This window comes from Medicago truncatula, chromosome 1, assembly GCF_003473485.1.
Source record: "Medicago truncatula cultivar Jemalong A17 chromosome 1, MtrunA17r5.0-ANR, whole genome shotgun sequence".
In the NCBI taxonomy this organism is placed as follows: Eukaryota; Viridiplantae; Streptophyta; class Magnoliopsida; order Fabales; family Fabaceae; genus Medicago; species Medicago truncatula.
In genome coordinates this window covers 15,564,567-15,586,059 of record NC_053042.1, presented here as the reverse complement: position 1 = coordinate 15,586,059, position 21,493 = coordinate 15,564,567, and the positions used below count along the sequence as shown (strand labels likewise).

General features: G+C 34.3%; 2 protein-coding genes and 1 pseudogene across 2 annotated transcripts; 2 read left to right on the top strand and 1 right to left on the bottom strand.

Annotated features, from left to right (window-relative positions):
* The first annotated feature begins 8,521 nt into the window (after window positions 1–8,521).
* LOC25482929 (cullin-3A) lies at window positions 8,522–11,301 on the top strand. The gene is made up of 2 exons (XM_039833094.1): window positions 8,522–8,820; window positions 9,211–11,301. Exons 1-2 carry the CDS (start codon window positions 8,645–8,647, stop codon window positions 11,252–11,254), a joined length of 2,220 nt encoding a protein of 739 aa, XP_039689028.1. The 5' UTR covers window positions 8,522–8,644; the 3' UTR covers window positions 11,255–11,301.
* An 830-nt stretch (window positions 11,302–12,131) lies between these two features.
* On the bottom strand, window positions 12,132–17,273 carry LOC25482928 (uncharacterized; annotated as a pseudogene).
* Window positions 17,274–17,449: 176 nt separating this feature from the next.
* On the top strand, window positions 17,450–21,202 carry LOC120580095 (cullin-3A). The gene is made up of 3 exons (XM_039833069.1): window positions 17,450–17,660; window positions 18,323–18,714; window positions 19,353–21,202. Exons 1-3 carry the CDS (start codon window positions 17,482–17,484, stop codon window positions 20,993–20,995), a joined length of 2,214 nt encoding a protein of 737 aa, XP_039689003.1. The 5' UTR covers window positions 17,450–17,481; the 3' UTR covers window positions 20,996–21,202.
* The last annotated feature ends 291 nt before the right edge of the window (window positions 21,203–21,493 follow it).

Here is a 21,493-nt window from a genome sequence, read left to right as displayed (position 1 = left end):
TGTATCAATCATCCAATCATTCAATGTCATGTCATATTTTTATATGAATTTATTTTTAAATTAATTCAAATTTTGAATAAATTTCTAATGTGTTTAAGAATTTATCAACAATTTTTTCAATTTTGTTTGGCTTTATAAATATAATAACTTTTTTTTAGTTTTAGTTTTAAAAAAATAGCTTTCATCTCACACATATTTTTTTGGTTAGCTGAAGGATGATTTGATGCTTAGAAATTCAACAATTAATCATTCAAAGTACGAGCAATCGGAAAATAGTTAATTGAATCTTTCTTAGCTCACTCTTCATTCGGCTCTAAGCAAGTCTCAACTAACTATTTATAGTATTTTTAAATGTAAACCACTTAATTAGTAATTTAACCATTTAATCTTTAATTTGGATCATGAATAAACTAACAAAGATTGAAGTGAAAAGAATTATACAATCCAAAACAAATTAAACATAAAAATCAAACCTCAAGATCCTTATACAAAGTTCGCTAAACATAAAAATGCAAAAGAATAAAAGGTCAAGATGCACTAAAATCTGAAAATTAACTAAGAATCTCACTAACCCAATTAAGATAATAGACAACTATAAAAATCTCAAACAAATAAAAGTGTGAATAATATACATATAAGAAGATGAAAACATAAACAGAAGTGTTAAAACTTATAGAAAAATACAACGACATAGAGTGCAAGTAGGGGTGAGGGCGAGAGTGTGATAAGGAGAGAAGTATAAGGCACAACGAGAGAGAAGAAATGGTGTTTTTCTTTCAAGAGAGTAGTAGGTTATTGCAGCCTCGAGAGATTTTCAAAATAGATGTAGCAACTTTAAATTTGGTTATCAAGTTCGTCTAGCCCTTTAAAGTCGGTTGTATTAAGCTCTGCGTTAAAAAGTAGATGTTTTATGCTAGTATTCCACACCAACTTCAAAGGTTGACATTTTTATTTAAGGGAAATGCTAATCATTTAGTTTCATATAATAATTGCATTTTCATTTTTAAAAAATGTTTAATTAAATCGGTTATTAAACAACTGATTTTAAAGAGTGTGGATCTTACATTTTAAACCCATCTTTACCAAAGGTCGACTTAAAAGAGAGTTGAAGCAAAGCTCCATTTTAACAAGACATTTTCAATCAGTTTCGAAACGGTTGGCTTTAAGCTAATTTTAAAAGACGGCTGCATAACCGACCTAAATGGACTACATATACTACAAAGGCACTAATAGGTTACATATACCTAAATGGACTTCAAAACATGCTTAAATTCCTGGATAGTGATACATAGACCACCTTAGGTGGCATGTACAACTTATACACCCACATGCAATTGTGACATATGTCCACATGGTCCCCACACACACACAAAAAACTCACATTTTATATCTCTCACACACTCTCACATAGAGGTGGTATACGATGTGCGTACGGAGAAAAGGGTGTTCATGAAACATTATCCTAAATTCTTTTATGCCATAGTTTGAACATGATTATGACATGTATAATGACGGATTCAGAAATTTTGATTTACAGAGGCAAGATTTTATATAATAAATATTTAAACAAATTTTTTAGCAACACAAAAGAGATAAAATAATAACGGCTATTTCATTTTCCACCGCACTCTCTTCTCACGTGCTTTATTCAGATTATAAAACTAAAAAAATTGATGTTTTACGAGGGTGTTTAAACGTGTTTTCGAGGGTTTGGAAAAACGTTTATGCTTATCGGATTATAAAATTTAAAATAGCACGCGAGAAGAGAGTAGGGTAAGGAAAGAAATAGTCAATAGTAAAATCATTATCATTGAACAAAATACTTGAGCTTATCAACACTATACTATTTTTTTTTTGAGTATATTAGAAAAATCAAAGACTCTTTAATATCTATAAATTAAAATTGTATTTACTTGTCTTTATATTTTAAAAGTATGGTAGATTTTTTTTCCATTTTTAAAACTATCAAAAAATCTCTCTATATGTGAAAAAAAAAATCGTAATTTCATCTCATTTGCACGTTTAATTTTTTAAAATTCATTTAGTAGGGGTAATATATTATTTTAAGAGGGAACAATAATTAAAATATCAAATATTTAAAAAATATAACGAAATGGTGGTAGGGTAAATACTTAAAATGAACACTATGAAATATTAAATTATAAGGTTTTATTTTTTTTTACACCAAATTATGCTCCTCTTCTTAAGTTGTCTTTTATGTTACATTTGATAACAATTTGAACCATAATTTTGTTACATTCAGTCATTCCTGTCATTGTTTATGAATCTTCTATGGAAAATTTCTACATCCAACAAACTAATAGTCATAGCTACATTCAGTCATTCATATCTTAAATGCTTAAACTTGTCACCAAACACCTACATTTGTCCTATTGTGTCGACCTCTCATTACAGCAGCGTGTGAACCTCTCCTTGCATATTACTTTTTTTTTTTTTTATAGGTCCTTTCATATGACTAATTTTATGGCCCAAAAAAGATTTTAAAATATTGCTTGAGAAAATTTTGGTCATAAGATTATTCACACGAAAAATATGCATCACACGAAACCATCAACCATGTATCACTTTCTCCTCTTTATAGTATTTCACAAATATATTATAAATATCATATACTAAGCATTTAATTTGATAAACTTTCAAGAGTTCTTAAGTTCTAATGTGCAATTATTTCTGGGTCGATAAACAGTTTCCAGCCAAATCATAATTTATGTGTTTTCATTGGAACCGAGTGAGAAGTCCTTTTCCACTTTGGTTTTTAATTTGTGAAAAGGTCATTTTCCTTGGTAAAGTAAGAAGAGTAAATTTTTTCCATACTTAGATGATCCACTCTAAATTAAAAATTATTATTTTTATTTAATTAGATCGTTTAAGATGGTTTTTGGTAAAAGAAAAATCAATCAAACATGAAACGTAAATAGATATTGAACTCCATTCAATAGCTTTATTAATATTTTAAACTGCATGCATTAAAAAAAACGGATGGTCATGATTTAACTGTAGAAACATTTCATGGGAGAGAATCTTCTTAGGGCATGTAAAATCAAGGTGTTATTTCATGTCTTTGATCTGGTTTGCAAGTTCTTGGGTAATTTGGAAGGAAAGAAATGATAGGATTTTCAGAGGCAAGGAAAAATCCCCTTATCATCTTTTGGAGTGTATCAAACTACTTTCCTTTTGATGGTTTGAGACTAAGTTTACTGTTTTTCTTTATAAGTTTCATGATTTGTGCCAACACCCTTATTTATGCTTGGGTGTTGGCTAATTGTTGTTTTTGTTGTTGAACATGTGATGTAATTTTTCGGCTATTTTCTCTGAGACACCTTGTGTTGGAGAGATAGTTTGCTGGGTTTAATATATTTTATTTTGTTTTTTTTTTCTTAAAAAAAGTATGATTGCGGAAGTCCGAAAATTATAAGATAGACTCAAGTGTGCGTTGGAAAGTTTTGAAAATATACCTAAAATGATGATTTCAAATTTTGAAGGTGAAATAGTTGAATAAGGTAATGGTCAACTAACTTTAAGTAAATGACTTAGATTGTAAAAAGGACAATCGAATTTTAAAAGACTTAAAGCTAAAGTGACATGAATTGGGGTACTTGAATTGAAATCACATTGAATAAAATGCGTAAAGTAAAAAGACAGAAGTAAAATTGCGAGTAGAAAAACAAATCAAAGAAAGAGTAAAGTAAATAACAAGAAAAAAATGACTATTACTTTAAAAAATTTCAAGATGAGAGGTAGAGAGAGAGGCGGTGGTCCTAGGCAATGCTTAAGACAATCACACCGGTCTGTTTCGTTAGAAATGGGGAATATCAGGGTGAGGAGGGGTCCAAGCAGGGTGCCACAAATAAGGGGGGATATGGGAGATTGGGTGGACGTGAGACCAAGACGTCGGAAAGCGCCAAGACAAGATGATTGAGGTCAAGAGGGAGAAGATAAATATCCAATGGTTACTAATAAAGTGACTATTGTGTTACTTTCACTTTAGTCTCTGTGCCACATCGTTTACCTTTTCAGCCCAAATCATTTTCCACCTCATCAGCTAACAGAAGTTTTTAACGTTGGGGACTAAATTGATAACGGAAGCACACAACTAAGAGATATTTTGTATTTAATTCTGATTCAGAGATTTATGCGAGACAATGTGCAGAGCCAGAAGCCAAAATGACTATTTACTCTTTTCTATTTTTCTTAGGGACAATAGGTTGAAACACTTAAGACCCCGATAGTAATGACAACATATTTTATTAAAAGTTAGGGTGACATTGGAATACATGAAATCATTTATCAAGTCTTGAGGAAACATATGCATCCCAATATATAGTAGAAATACAACATCTAGGTTTACCTAATTCATAATCCATGGATAACTTATCCACCTATATTGTCTAAAATTGCAACATATATGTCATGACCTAATTTATCTCTACCTCCTCCAATGGGGTTGACAAAGCGAGGGTAGCCATAACTTACGGTAGTGAACAGCCATGATTGTTAATCCACTTCACCAATATAATACTCTGATGGTTGAAGAAGCTCACTGAAGACACGGTGGTGAGACGAACCAAGAGCTTCCATGGACCCCCCTCAACGCGGATACAACTGAAACCCATGGATATGCCAATGTATAGGAAGTCATATCCCAAGTAGGTCAACAAGTTGGTGCCTCTACCCAAAGGTTATAACTATAAGACTCCTGGATTTGCTACCTTTTTTGGGAAATATGGTGTTTAAATGATAAAACAAGACTAATAACGAAAAGTACTCTTGAATATGTATAAATATCCTCTCAAGTGAAAAGTTATCTAGATCATTATATAAATCAATCATGTAGTCCAAAGTACTCTTGAATTGGTATAAAATTTCATTGTATTATCCTATAATAGAGAGTTATCATCCTAATCAAGACTTTGTATTAATCATATACAAACTCAACTTCCCTTTTGTACAACACCCAGTAGTGGCAACAACCTTTACTGTTAAAGAGGTCTGGAGAGACATTAAATATTTAGGAAGTCGTCTAGTTTATGGAAAGGAAATCCATAGTATAGCCAGGTAAACATATATGCTTTGGTTGAAGTCCTCTAGTCTTAGGCAAAAAAATCCGGAGTATATCCAGGTAGGTAGATATACTTTGGTTAAAGTCATCTAGCTTTAGGCAATGGATTCCTTATTGTAAACGGGGGGGAGTATATGAATAATCTTAGTGGATTAAGTCCCTCTAGGGTTAGAAGTCAAAATCAACGTGGATTGGACTGGCAAGTCATTTTGACGGTTATAAAAATATATAGTCTCTCTCTCTATATATATATATATGTGTGTGTGTCTTACTTGCATTATGTTTTAGATCAAGTTCTTTCACCTTGTCTTAAAATGAAGTCAAATATTTTGATAAAGAATTATTGAAATAAAACCTTGCGTTAACTAGCTTTCAAAATAACTAGCTTTCATGTATTGTCTCATTATTCAGGGTAGCATTTGGGTGACATAGAGTTGGGTGACATTGGTGATATTGGCCAATCACAATCTCACAATGCTTGTGAAAGAGAGAGAAACACAAGCATTGTGAGATCGTGATTGACCAATGTCACCCAACTCCATGTCACCCAAGTGCTATCCCATTATTCGTGTTAAGATTGTTTGAATGGGCTAGCGTCCTCCCTCTAATGCATGAGTACTAATAATAATATTACACGTACATGAATTTTTCTTTTAAAGATACAAATATATTATTTATTTATTTATTTTTTGACAAAAGAGATATTACTTTATTTTTGAGGGAAAAAGTGGTATTACATATTGTTATGAAAAAAATAAAGTGGTTGGGCTCCGGTAGGGTTTCTTCCCAGCACCGTTCTCCATTTCATGTTTGTCTCACTTGATTGAAGCTAGTTATCAATCAGGTGGGTCGAATTCATTCACGTGCGCTAGTTGCTATTGAATCCACTTTTGTCCACTTGTTGTGAATTTCATCTATTGGTTGTTCGGTGGGTTTGTGTCTAATTCTTTCCAATTGAGCATAATTTCATAGTATTCTTATGTGAAAGCTGTCAATTCAATTAGTTCTTTGCTCACCTTTTGTTCTCTTAACGTTTCTGATTTTCTGCTTCCGATCTCAGCCACCATGTTTGATTGGCAGGCTAAGATGTCTTCTCTTGCAATCGCTCCCAAAGTTGCAAGGGTTATTCCACCGCCTGCACCAACTGTCTTGCTGTCTGTCTCTTTTGCACAAGCTCTCACGGCCTCAACTAAGATGGCCCCCAATGCCAATTTGCCAAAGCCAATAATTATTGGAGAAACACTCAGTAACAAAATCACACAGGACCTATATGAACGTGGAATGAATTTTTGTAAGACTAACCTACGGGGACGTCTGGTTTTAAACAAAGGAGAGAAGCCATACTCTACAAAGGAAATTGAATCGAAATTACAGAAGCAATGGAAGACTGCATGAGCATGACGCATGATGTCCCTAGGAAGAGGTTATTACAAATTCTTGTTTGCTTCAGAGATGGATAAGTATAATGTCTGGGCAGCGGGCACAGTTACCCTAAAGCCGGGTGTCCTTCGGCTTTTCGAGTGGTCCAAGGATTTCAATATGCACACGCAGAGAAAACTCACACTTAGGTTTGGATTCGACTGCTAGAACTACCCATGAGTACTGGATGGAACAGACTCTCCGGGAGATTGCAAGTGCGGTGGGCACCCCTCTTGTGATCGACAATTCGTCGTCAAAGCGACTATTTGGACATTATGCAAGAATTCTAGTCGATATGGACTTCTCCCGTAAGATTTTTCATGAAATTGTTGTCGAGAGGGAAGGATATGCTTTCCCGATTTTTGTGGCCTACAAATGGATGCCCGATTTCTGTTCTCACTGTAAGAATATCGGGCATGATGTCATTGCCTAACAACCCTTCAGGTATAGGCTCCTCCCTGGCTTTTGGCGCAACACAAACCATTACTCTAGAACCAGTTCTTGTGGAAGAGGAAAGGGAAACAAATGATGAACTTTAGCATGATATACATGTTTCCGGCCATCAAGAAATAGAAACAGCAATAGCTTCATTGCAAATTGAAGCATTTCAGAACTAAGGGGAAGCAATTCCGGTCCAAGATGAAATACAGGATGCGCGAGAGGAAGTAGTTCCTGTCAGATCATAGGCAGTGCTTGCAGTTTTACCAACTCCTATGGTCGCACCTTTGGAGGAGGAAACAGAAATTGTCCCACATCCGCAACACCAATCCATGAATTCAGATATTCCAGTTCGAAAAACACTTGAGGCCGCATCTTTGGAGGCTACATTGGAGCTTGGTGCAGCGTCCCTATCCCATGGGGACGAAATTATTAACCACACAGATGACATCCCGGTAGAAATACAGACAACTATTGTAACTCCTATTTCTCATAGTCCTGCTATTAATGATAATACTTTTAGCATACAACTTGAGAATGTATCTGATGACATAGTTAGAAATGATTTGAAGGAGAACGAAGAACATATTTTATCTCCCATCAAAGAAAAAAACATTAGATATTAGTAGTATTGTGGCTCCGGTAGATCCGGTGCAGCAGAAGGACTTGGATTTTATGCAAACTTGGCTAGCAAAGGCTGTTGTGAATGAGGTGCCATTAAAGTAGTTTCAAAGTCCCAGAAAAAAAAAGAATTTGCAAAAGACTTCACACAAAACCCATTCTCAGGGTCCTCTTCCACCGTTTAAATGAATATTATTTTTTAGAACCTTTAGGGCATGCGATACCAGATAATATGTGTGGTTCACTGCGTTGCCTTCTTCTTTGTTGGCGGATTTTCCAAGGGACAGGAATGAGATGCCTAATTATAGATTTCCTTAGCCATTTCAGGTCCTTCTTTTCTGTATATATTTATTTTTTATTGTAAATATTTTTCCTTTTTATTTTATTTTAATAATATTATATATTGGAAAGGCGGTAGAGGATGCGGACTTCTGTTGGGTGCCAACCTAGTTGTGATAATTATACAAAAAATAATTTTATTGTTGATATTGTCAAATGTTTAAAGATATTAAATGAAAATTATCAACATTAATATAATGTTTGTAATGAATATATTTTTCTTATATATAGAAAAATATGTTAAATATTTGAATCTTGTATGTTGTGAAAATAATATTAGGAATCATGTATGTTAAATATTTGAAACTTGTATGTTGTTAAATATTTTATTTACTTATGTACGCGTATTTGCATCGTACTCATTGAGGATTTTATATGCTTATTTATACAGATTTTTTTTTTATTTTCATGGATAATTGTATAGTATTTATTTTTAGGTTATATTTTAGTAATAAATAAATAAATTTATGATAGATTACATATCAAACCAAACCCTAGACCTTAAGTTTTAACTGGGTCATACTTAAGTTTAGCAAACCATAGTTCGGCCCAACTATTCACAACCCTAAAAACAAATACGTTTGCTTTGTGTCAAAGAATAACATGTTTTGAAAGTAGGTCATACCTTGCAGAGACTAGCATTGACTGTTCCAACCTTATTGTTTTCAAAGTAGATCATACCTTGCAAAAACGATAAAAAGAAACGCAAAGCAACGTTCAAGAGAGACTTGTATTTAGAAGTAGAAGATGAGTAACAAGAAGAAGAAGAATAACATGAAGAAGAAGAAGGATGTTCCGATAGAGGCTTTCAAGGACATGAGTGCTGAATATGGTGACAAGGCTTGGAACATTCTGGAACATGCAATTCGTCGGATATACAATCACAACGCTAGGAATATTCTCAGTTTTGAAGAGCTTTACAGGTTCTTTCTCATCATTCTTATTTGTGTTCACTGTGCCTGTCTTTTAAAATATTATCATTGGATTTAGGGTTTTTTAAATTATCAAGTTGGTAATGATGATGATATGTCTATTGTTGTTAGCTTATTTTCATAATTAAATATTTTCATAATGTTACTATTTGTGGTTGGACTTTGATCAGACGGCCTACTTCCTCTCCCTTATTTATTTGTTGGTAAAATCTGAAATAATGAATCCTTTTCGCGGATAATTATATGATCTTTCTATATAAATTTTGCTACCAATATGTTTACGTAAATGAACTTTGTATTTTTTTTCACCTTTCCATAATTCCATACGAGCCACATATTTCATGTTTCTAATATTTTATTGTCTATATTTTGTGGATTCAGAAATGCTTGCAATATGATTTTTCACGGTTTTGGGGAGAAGCTATACTCTGGACTGGTTGCCACCATGACTTCTCATCTCAAAGAGATGGCTACATCTGTTGCAGCCACTCAAAGAAGTTCCTTTCTGAAAGAATTAAACAGAAAATGGAATGATCACAGCAAGGCATTACGAAAGATTAGAGACATTTTAATGTACATGGATACGACTTATATCCCAAAGACCAACAAGACACCTGTTTATGAACTTGGTCTGAGCCTGTGGAGAGAAAATGTTATTTATTCAAACCAGATAAGGATTCGATTGTCGAATATGCTTTTGGTATTAGTATGCAAGGACTATGCTGGAGAAGTTATTGATAGAAAACTGATTAGATATATAACAAATATGCTAATGGATTTAGGTCCTTCCGTTTATATGCAAGAATTTGAGAATCCTTTGCTGCAAGTTTCAGATGAGTTCTACCGGGCTGAATCACAGAAATTGATTGAGTGCTGTAATTGTGGGGAGTATCTCAAGAAGGCTGAGATGCGCCTGAATGAGGTAATTGATAAAGTGAGCCACTTCTTGGACCCTAGCACTCAAAAGAAGATTACTATTGTGGTGGAGAAGGAGATGATCGAAAATCACATGCTTAGATTAATCCATATGGAGAACTCTGGGTTAGTAAACATGATTTGTGATGATAAGTATGAAGATTTGAGTAGAATGTATAACTTGTTCCGTCGTGTCAACGGTGGTATCTCACAAATACGGGAAGTGATGAATTCATACATTAGAGACTACGGTAAGCAGCTTGTTACTGATCCAGAAAGGTTGAAGAATCCGGTTAAATTTGTGCAGAGGCTCTTAGATGAGAAAGATAAATTCAACAGGATTATAAATTTGGCATTTAGTAATGACAAGTTGTTCCAAAAAGATCTGAATTCCTCATTTGAATTTTTCATTAACTTGAATCCTCGTTCTCCAGAGTACATATCACTATTTGTAGACGATAAGCTTCAAAATGGTCTAAAGGGAATTAGTGAGGATGTTGTAGAGATTACTCTTAACAAGGTTATGGTTTTATTCCGTTATTTGCAGGAAAAAGATGTGTTTGAGAAGTATTACAAACAGCACCTTGCAAAGCGGCTTTTGTGTGGAAAAACAGTTTCTGATGATGCCGAGCGGAGTCTCATAGCTAAGATGAAGACAGAATGTGGATACCAATTTACTTCCAAATTAGAGGGCATGTTTACCGACATGAAAACATCTCTAGACCCGATAAAGAGCTTTTATGCCTGCCACCCTGAGTTAGGTGATGCCGATGGTGCTACACTTACTGTGCAGGTCCTGACAACAGGGTCTTGGCCAACTCAATCTAGTGTAACATGTAACATTCCGACTGAAATGGTAGAACTTTGCGAGAAATTTCTGTTATATTACCTCAGCAACCATACCGACAGGAAATTGTCGTGGCAAACTAATATGGGCACAGCAGACTTAAGAGCAACTTTTGAGAATGGTCAGAAACATGAGTTAAATGTTTCTACCTATCAAATGTGTGTACTCATGCTATTTAATAATGCTGATAGATTAAGCTACAAGGAAATTGAGCAAGCAACTGAGATTCCAGCTTCAGATTTGAAGATGTGCCTGCAATCTTTGGCTTTGGTTAAGGGTAAAGATGTCCTACGGAAGGAGCCTATGAATAATTATGTTAGTGAGATTGATGCATTCTTTGTTAATGACAAGTTCAGTAGCAAATTGTATAAGGTAAAAATAGGAAGTGTAGTTGCTGAAACGGAACCTGAACCGGAGAAACTGAAAACTCAAGAAAGAGTTGAGGAGGAGCGGAGGCCGCAGATTCAGGCTTCAATAGTGAGGATTATGAAATCAAGGAAGAAACTGGAACACAATAATCTTGTAGCTGAAGTAACAAAGCAGTTGCAGTCTCGATTCCTTGCAAATCCAACGGAGGTAAAGAAACGGATTGAGTCTCTAATTGAGAGGGAGTTTTTGGAGAGAGATAACAGTGACAGAAAATTGTATCGTTATCTTGCTTAGAATTGGTATGATTGTTTTTATTCAGTAGGGTTATTACAATTGCTAGTGAAACTGTTTTGATGCATCGATACTTAAATTATTTAATAGCACGAACTTTACCCAACAATTGTTCAAATATTACTAAATTTAATTAGTAAAATTTTTCTTGATTTAGTTGCAATTTTCAAGTGTTACTAAATGCCGTTATTGTAGTAGTGATCCATACTTAAATGCTTGACCTTTGTGTAAATGTTACTACTTAGCTTTCCACTTGGCTATTGAGTGTCTTACTTATGACGGACTTTCTTGCTTGTTATTGTTAACACTCGAACTTGGCTAAGCTTCATACTGTATTATATATAGTAGATTATATGAAAAGTCTCGCATGACTTATCTATTAGAATTAAATTTTGGCTTAATGATAAGCAATACTTAGATTACCTTACAAAGACAGATAGTATAAGATGGATAAATTAGTTATAACTGTCTCAATTATCAGCAAATATGGACAATTTTTATACTCTATGTACCATAATAACTATCACATTTGATAATTTTACATAGATCACAAAAGAAATTGGTGATACTAAATTATCCTTATTAAACATGATATATTTTCATTATAACAAATAAAAAATGAAAAATAATAAGTTGAGAGTGATGCATCTAGTATTCATCTATAAATATGTTTTTGGATCCTGTAAATATTTTTACTTTTTTGTTTTAGTCCCTCTAAAAAATTTCTTCCGACTTTTAGAACCCCAAAAGTAGTCCCTCTACTTTTTTGTTTCAACATCTAGGATATAGAAACCAAGTGAAATAATTGGCAAATACTAATAGATTAAAAAGTAGTGTAAGTGTAGAAGATTTTGAAACAAGTTATGCTCTAACTTATTACTCATAGGCTTAGATTCTGACAACCAATAACTTCTGAAACAACTGTGAGCTTTGGAGTGCTCATGGAAAGATCACCGATGAATGCTACTGCTCTTGCTTTTGCTGTCACTTAACCAGTATTGAGAAAACATTGTAAGAAAGAATAAATTCCCCGTTTAGCCAAATCGCGCTGTGACTTGATATTTATGGGATCTGTGAACCTGAAGAGTACACTGCAAGCATTTTCTTGTGCTTCCATAGTACCATTTTTCAAAATGTTTATGATTGTTTCAAGGCCATCCAAAGTCTATTATTGCATAGTGAGTTTTCGTTCGGATTTCGGAAAGGTTAGCTAGTACAAGCAGCAGCCACTTGTACAACATTATTTTCGTCATTCCCAAGAACCCGACTAAAGCTTTAAGTCTTCTAAGCCATAAGAGGTATTCAACAAATCTTTCTGGTTCGTACTGCGAGAAAAGAAAGAGAAGAATTATGGCAGTTTCCTTGATTTCTGAGTCAGAGTCTTCAAGAAGGGGAAGAATTAGCGATACAACATTGGCTGCCAGTACTGCCTTCTTAACTAAACCTGTCTCAAACTTGCAAATGGAAAGATGAGCGCACAATGCAGGCTTACGGAAGTAGTGGGCTGAGTTAGGAAGCTTCTGCGGAGCTATTAAATTGGCAATAATGTTACCTAACTCGAGCTGTTCCCCTTCTTCATCAATACAGAAATCAATTCCATCATTAGAAGAAAGATTATCAAGGATTTCAAAGCATTTAATGGTAATGAACGCCTGTGACCTGCGAGAGAACATTAAATCTAGAACAAGAAATATTCTCAAGGATTTCATAGCATTTAATGATAATGAAAACCCGTGTCCTGAAAGAGAACATTAAATCTAGAACAAGCGGGACACTGCCATATGCAGCAATAATTCCCTTATTGGCATGAACGTCGGCTAGTTTGACAAAGGCTGATAATGACAATTAGCATTTATAGCAGAGGAGGTACAATTCCTTGCTAACCAAGGAATTTCGAGTTTGGTTCTTCCACATCCAAATTAATTATGGCTTAAGCCATTGACATTATTTGGTGCATAGTAGTACACCAATAAGAGAAATCTAATTTACTGTGAAAAGAAGAATTTATGTAAAACACACTTAGCAGCCAAAGATTGAACTAAAATAGAATGTCTTGCTACCTTGAAATCAACAAGTTCTTTATACCCGCCAAACTTCGCAGCACAAAAAGAATTTTCCTCATTTATTTCAAAAAACTCCCTCAAAATATTTCATGTAATTCCAGTTGAAAAGCTTACAGGTCCCTTTAGAATGGTAGCAAGGAAAATAACTGCGCTGGGATGTTCAGAAAGCCTTTTGCAGTAACTACTTTCATCCAGATCGATCTTGAAGCAATTCATATAGCTAATCAATTGCTTCCTGTAAAACTCTAGAGTCATTATGTAAGCAGGAAATAATGCCACCCCATCCTTGAGATTCAACCACTTTTTCCTATAAATTATTATGCAAATGTTGAGTTTAAATTGTATTCATGATTGCAGGTATATAAATAAAAAAATTTAGACTCATGAATAGATTTCTCCTCAACCCTTATGAACAAAATGAGAGCAGCCTCAACATAAAAATTGGTACCATGGAGGCAATGAACTAATATGAACAACTGATAACTTCAAAAATATTATGCTAAAGAATTTTTGTGCCCAAGTGCTATTCATTCCTCAATTTTCCATTCATTCCCTCAATTTTGCACATGGCTAAATTTCAAGATGGCTAAAATATGGTTTTGGTCCTTGCAAATATGCCTCGTTTTGGTTTCAATCCCTGCAATTTTTTTTTTTGTTGTTTTTGGTCCTTGCAAATATGTCTCGTTTTGGTTTTGGTCCCTGGCCCCACTTTTGTTATGATTTGCACATGCACATGATGACTAAACTCATTTATTAGAAAAATAGTCCCTACAAAATCTTTTGATTTTTAAAAAGGTCCCTGCAAAATATTTTACTTTTGAAAATAGTCCAAAAGTAAAATATTTTGCAGGGACCAAAAACAACAACAAAAATTTACAGAGACTAAAACCAAAACGAGACATATTTACAGGGACCAAAACCATATTTTAGCCTTTCAAGATTTGTTTTCACTTTTTAACCCAAAAGGAAATCAAAATATCCAACTTGATTGAACTAAGGGTTGAAGGAGTTTATGCAGTTTAAGGATCACGGTTTGAACCCTGGTAAAGGAGAAAATATTAATATAACAACTAATTTATTATCAACATTTGCCTATCCCTAAAAAAAAGATAAAAAAATCCTCAAAATTGATGGACCAAAAGCATGGTTGAAAAACTGCAGCGGCAAAAACTGCAAAATATGTGGGAACTAATAAAGAAAGAATATGAGGTAATTGTCTGATTTTCTCATTCACTGTCAAAGGAATATGTACAAATTTTCCAAGCTACATGCCTAAAGATTAGGAGATATTGATGAGGAAATTATGTATGAGATATACTATTAAAATACAAGAGATATTCCAGAAGCTACCTATGCTATGAGATAATTACATTGTCAACTATAGTTGTTAATTGTTACTAATTACATGCTAAAATGCAGCTGCTAGTTACTAACACAATAACTAAATTCATGAAAAAATAAAATAGGGGGATCAAAACAGTATTTAAGCAAACAAAAGAAAAAATAGCAGAAGGCTGCCTACACATAGGTACAGCATGTGAAAACTTTTATGCTCAGCTTACATGAAAAATAAAGCTTGCTTTACTATGTTTTTGCATGCCCATGTACAACATCATATTTCAGAGTTCCAAGGAAAGAGATAATAATATAAGTAAGTTCCAATCCTTGTTAATTGAATTCTCTCTTATGAGAGCCTGAATCTTGTTCAAGGACTCTTTCAATCGGATGATAAGTTTTCCCTGATTAGCATTATTTTAAAGCAGTAATTAAGTTCTCTACACTCTGGATTCTCTTTACTGAATGTTCGACCTAAGGGCCAGTCATGTTGCCATCGTCAAACCAGACTTTGACGACAGATCTCTCAGCAAAGACTGACAGGATCTAGCAAACAGCTCCAGTTATGGAACAGAGGAAGGGTGTATTGCTCCATAAATTTCTTCATAATCCATTGCAGCATCAGCTTGAGAGAGTAGCAAAATGATCTGCTCCAAAAAATCTACCTTCTAATCTTTCTTTCCTGTTTGCAGCTTCTTCTTTTTCCCACCTAATGCTGGCAAGATCTTTGCTGATCGCTGATGCCTCCACTAGCACCCCCTTGCTATCTCCTCAAGCATATCGTTCGCAAAAGCATAATCTAATTTTCGCTTCTTAATTCCATGGTTCTAGTTATCAACAATGTTGAGCTGAGATTGTGAAGCCTCACACTCGACCCTTTGCATGTCACTATGCAGTCTGTTGACTTGGTTAGAAATTCTTGATAGGAGTTCAGTATTTCCAAGAAACACAACAGCCAGAGACCTTCCAATATCCCAAATGACTTGTTCAACTTTCTTGGCTACGTATCGACACTTCACAAGTAAAAACGGCTACGGTTTATCGACCAAATTACTTGCCTTTTCCACATCTGATTCAAGAGACTCCAGAGCGACCCTTGCGCTAGTGACTCATTCAACTCTTGAAGCTGGAATTCATTTAGGACCAGTGCAATATCAAGGTGTTTTGAAAGGACAATAAAACTTTCGTTGTCAATAAGAATATCAATTGCTGCATTAGTAATTCTTTGAATATTTTTACTCTAACCAAATTTCTATTGCGTAGAGGATGGAAGTTGAAGCCACAACACCAGAAATTTGCTTTCCTTTTTCCAATCCAATTCATTTGTATCAATCCTTGTATAGAGCATCAAAAAGTTTTCTTCATCAGCTCATTAATTCTAGAACATGTCATTGACGGAGTAGTCGTTTGTTGCATCTTAAGCCTTCCTGCCTGCTCAGTTGTCGGCGGGTGCAGGTCCTTCACAATTTATAATTTTTCTGTGTAAAGCCATATTTTAACGTTCTTAACTCGCCTCTAAGAAATCATGATAAAATTCAATCTCTTGGTTTCTTTTTTGGACTTCGCGTATATTACAAGGTTATAAATAATAAAAATCTCGAATTACATGTTCAGAATACATGTTATTTAATTACAGGGTCAATTTTTCAGACTTCACGTATATTACATGGTCAATTTCAATTAATAACCCTATTTTAAATTGTACTTTTGTTGACAAAATGATGAACCTCTTTTATTTCGATTTATGACTTTATATATTATGTCACATGTGAATTTGCGTTAAAATTTTTGCTCGGGCTCCATAAATTTCTTGGCTCCGCCACTGGGTGATTCTATGTTAAAAAATGACTTAAAACCACCCCTCTACGATGAGTGAAAGAGAAAACGAACTTAAAGAAAAGTTGAAGATTGTCTGCATTTTGTGAGTTCTGTCTAATCTTAACAAAAAAATAAAAAAAAATCAACTTGTTGTTTATTTTCATACATATTATTATTTTTTTCATAACTAAAAATAAATAAACCCTAAAAAATTTCTGATAGATCTTTATATATAAAAGTTAACCCGTAAGCCAATTTTTAACCTAATGTTAACCTAGATTTTATGATGACTTTTATGTTATTACCCGTGTTCAATTAAACCTGTTTAATTAAGAGATAAACTTTAAAAATCGTTCCTCCTATTCCGATAACAATTTCCTCCTATTTTGTTTCCAACACAACAATAAACAGATAAACACAAAAAAAAAAAAAAAAAAAAAACAATTTTCTCCTATTTTGTTTCCAACACAACAATAAACATAAACATCAAAAAAAAAAAAAATACAATTTCTTCCTATTTTGTTTCCAACACAACAATAAACAGATAAACATAAAAAAAAAAAAAAAAAAATCACTCTTATTAACAAATTCTTCCTATTATTTCCATTTAAACGATTTCATGTCATCTCCTACTTTATTTTTTAACTTGCGTAAGTAAAATGTATAATACTCTTCATCTTTTATTTATTTTAGGATTTTTTTTACCATTACTTATTCTTATATGTTAGTCGAAATGACCTGTGCGACGCACGGGTCTAAAGTCTAGTTACATATGAAACCTAAACCTTAAATTTTAACCAGGCCATACTTAAGTTTAGCAAACCCTAATTCGGCCCAACTATTCACAACCCTAAAAACAAATACGTTGCTTTTGTGTCAAGGAATAACATGATTTAACCAGGTCATACCTTGCAGAGACTAATCTAACCTAGCATAGACTGTTCCAACCTTGCAAAAGGGATAAAAAGAAACGCAAAGCAACGTTCAAGAGAGACTTGTATTTAGAAGTAGAAGATGAGTAACAAGAAGAAGAAGAAGAATAACATGAAGAAGAAGAAGGATGTTCCTATAGAGGCTTTCAAGGACATGAGTGCTGAATATGGTGACAAGGCTTGGAACATTCTGGAACATGCAATTCGTCGGATATACAATCACAACGCTAGGAATATTCTCAGTTTTAAAGAGCTTTACAGGTTCTTTCTCATCATTCTCATTTGTGTTCTACTTCCAGATTGGTAGTGTCTGCAATATTTTTTTAGGTATTAAGAAAGACTGCAATTTTAAAAGAACATTTCTTCTTCATGGATTTCTTCTTAAAAGAACATATATCTATTCATTCTAGGATTTCTTCTTTCATTCAATTAACACATTCATTTTAACAAAGTAGTTGTTAATATAGAAAATTAACATTTCACTTATGTATTATATGAAAGGTTTTTGTCAATTAGAGTGTATTTTAAGCTTACGAGAAGTGACAAATGACATTCGAAAGTGGCATTCGAAAAAGGAAATTTTGCAAGAAATTTGAAAGAGTTATTTGAAAAAAGACATTTAAAAAAGTCATTCCGTATATTGATAAAAGTATGTTGAACAAACAAGCAAGTTCCAGAATATTCAGGCTTGGAACTTTGAGGCCTACTTTCCTTGTTGCCCTCTCCCTTATTTATTTTGGTAAAATCTGAAATAATGAATGTTTTTGCGGATAATTATATGATTTTCTATATAAATTTCGCTAGGGATATGTTTATGTAAATGAACGTTGTATTTTTTTTCAACTTTCCATAATTCCATGTGAGCTACAAATTTATGTTTCTAATATTTTATTGTCTTTATTGTCTATATTTTGTGGATACAGAAATGCTCGCAATTTTCACGGTTTTGGGGAGAAGCTATACTCTGGACTGGTTGCCACCATAACTTCTCAGCTCAAAGAGATGGCTACATCTGTTGCAGACACTCAAAAAAGTTCCTTTCTAAAAGAATTAAACAGAAAATGGAATGATCACAGAAAGGCATTACGAATGATTAGAGACATTATAATGCACGCGGATAGGACTTATAACTCAATGACCAAGACACCTGTTTATGAACTTGGTCTGAACCTGTGGAGAGAAAATGTTATTTATTCAAACCAGATAAGGACTCGATTTTTGAATATGCTTTTGGGATTAATATGCAAGGACTATGCTGAGGAAGTCGTTAATAAAAAACTGATTAGAAAAATAACGAATATGCTAATGGATTTAGGTCCTTCCGTTTATATGCAAGAATTTGAGAATCCTTTGCTGCAAGTTTCAGCTGAGTTCTACCGGGCTGAATCACAGAAATTGATTGAGCGCTATGATTGTGGGGATTATCTAAAGAAGGCTGAGATGCGCCTGAATGAGGTAATTGATAAAGTGAGCCACTTCTTGGACCCTAGCACTCAAAAGAAGATTACTATTGTGGTGGAGAAGGAGATGATCGAAAATCAAATGCTTAGGAGAACTCTGGGTTAGTAAACATGATTGGTGATGATAAGTATGAAGATTTGAGTAGAATGTATAACTTGTTCCGTCGTGTCACCGGTGGTCTCTCGCAAATACGAGAAGTGATGACTTCATACATTAGAGACTATGGTAAGCAGCTTGTTACTGATCCAGAAAGGTTGAAGAATCCGGTTGAATTTGTGCAGAGGCTCTTAGATGAGAAAGATAAATTCAGCAGGATTATAAATTTGGCATTTAGTAATGGTCTGAACCTGTGGAGCGAAAATGTTATTTATTCAAACCAGATAAGGACTCGATTGTCGAATACGCTTTGGGAATTAGTATGCAAGTACTATGCTGGAGAAGTTGTTAACATAAAAGTGATTAGAAATATAACAAATATGCTAATGGATTTAGGACCTTCCGTTTATGTGCAAGAATTTGAGAATCCTTTTCTGCAGCTTCCAGCCGAGTTCTACCGGGCTGAATCACAGAAATTTATTGAGTGCTGTGATTGTGGGGATTATCTCAAGAAGGCTGAGATGCGCCTGAATGAGGTAATTGATAGAGTGAGCCACTTCTGGGACCCTAGCACTCAAAAGAAGATTACTATTGTGGTGGAGAAGGAGATGATCGAAAATCACATGATTAGATTAATCCTTATGGAGAACTCTGGGTTAGTAAACATGATTGGTGATGATAAGTATGAAGATTTGAGTAGAATGTATAACTTGTTCCGTCGTGTCACCGGTGGTCTCTCGCAAATACGAGAAGTGATTACTTCATACATTAGAGACTACAGTAAGCAGCTTGTTACTGATCCAGAAAGGTTGAAGAATCCGGTTGAATTTGTGCAGAGGCTTTTAGATGAGAAAGATAAATTCAGCAGGATTATAAATTTGGCATTTAGTAATGACAAGTTGTTCCAGAAAGATCTGTATTCCTCCTTCGAATTTATCATTAACTTGAATCCTCGTTCTCCAGAGTACATTTCACTATTTTTAAACGATAAGCTTCAAAATGGTCTAAAGGGAATTAGTGAGGATGTTGTAGAGATTACTCTTAACAAGGTTATGTTTTTATTCCGTTATTTGCAGGAAAAAGATGTGTTTGAGAAGTATTACAAAAAGCACCTTGCAAAGCGGCTTTTGTCTGGAAAAACAGTTTCTGATGATGCCGAGCGGAGTCTCATAGCTAAGCTCAAGACAGAATGTGGATACGAATTTACTGCAAAATTAGAGGGCATGTTAACAGACATGAAAACATCTCTACACCCGATGAAGAGCTTTTATGCCAGCCACCCTGAGTTAGGTGATGCCGATGGTGCTACACTTACTGTGCAGGTCCTGACAACAGGGTCTTGGCCAACTCAATCTAGTGTAACATGTAACATTCCGACTGAAATGGTAGTACTTTGCGAGAAATTTCTGTTATATTACCTCAGCAACCATACCGACAGGAAATTGTCGTGGCAAACTAATATGGGCACAGCAGACTTAAAAGCAACTTTCGAGAATGGTCAGAAACATGAGTTAAATGTTTCTACCTATCAAATGTGTGTACTCATGCTATTTAATAATGCTGATAGATTAAGCTACAAGGAAATTGAGCAAGCAACTGAGATTCCAGCTTCAGATTTGAAGATGTGCCTGCAATCTTTGGCTTTGGTTAAGGGTAAAGATGTCCTACGGAAGGAGCCTATGAATAATTATGTTAGTGAGATTGATGCATTCTTTGTTAATGACAAGTTCAGTAGCAAATTGTATAAGGTAAAAATAGGAAGTGTAGTTGCTGAAACGGAACCTGAACCGGAGAAACTGAAAACTCAAGAAAGAGTTGAGGAGGAGCGGAGGCCGCAGATTCAGGCTTCAATAGTGAGGATTATGAAATCAAGGAAGAAACTGGAACACAATAATCTTGTAGCTGAAGTAACAAAGCAGTTGCAGTCTCGATTCCTTGCAAATCCAACGGAGGTAAAGAAACAGATTGAGTCTCTAATTGAGAGGGTGTTTTTGGAGAGAGATAACAGTGACAGGAAATTGTATCGTTATCTTGCTTAGAATTGGTATGATTGTTTTTATTCAGTAGGGTTATTACAGTGGCTAGTGAAACTGTTTTGATGCATCGATACTTAAATTCTTTAGTAGAATGGATTTTACCTAACAATTGTTCAAGTGTTACTAAATTTAGTTAGCAACATTTTTCTTGATTTAGTTAGTTACAATTTTCAAATATTATTAAATGTCATTATTGTAGTAGTATTCCATACTTAAATGCTTGACCTTTGTCTAAATGTTACTGCTTAGCTTTCCAATTGGCTAAAGAGAGTGCCTTACTTATACGGGACTTGGTTGCTTGTTATTGCTGACTTGATCTACCATCTTGTCTCACCAAGTTAACATTGAACTTGGCTAAGCTCCATACTGCTTAGCTTCATACTGTATTTATATATAGTAGATTATATGAAAAGTCTCGCATGACTTATCTATTAGAATTAAATTTTGCCTTAATGATATGCAATACTTTCCGACCACAACCCACCCTCTAACCAGTTGTTA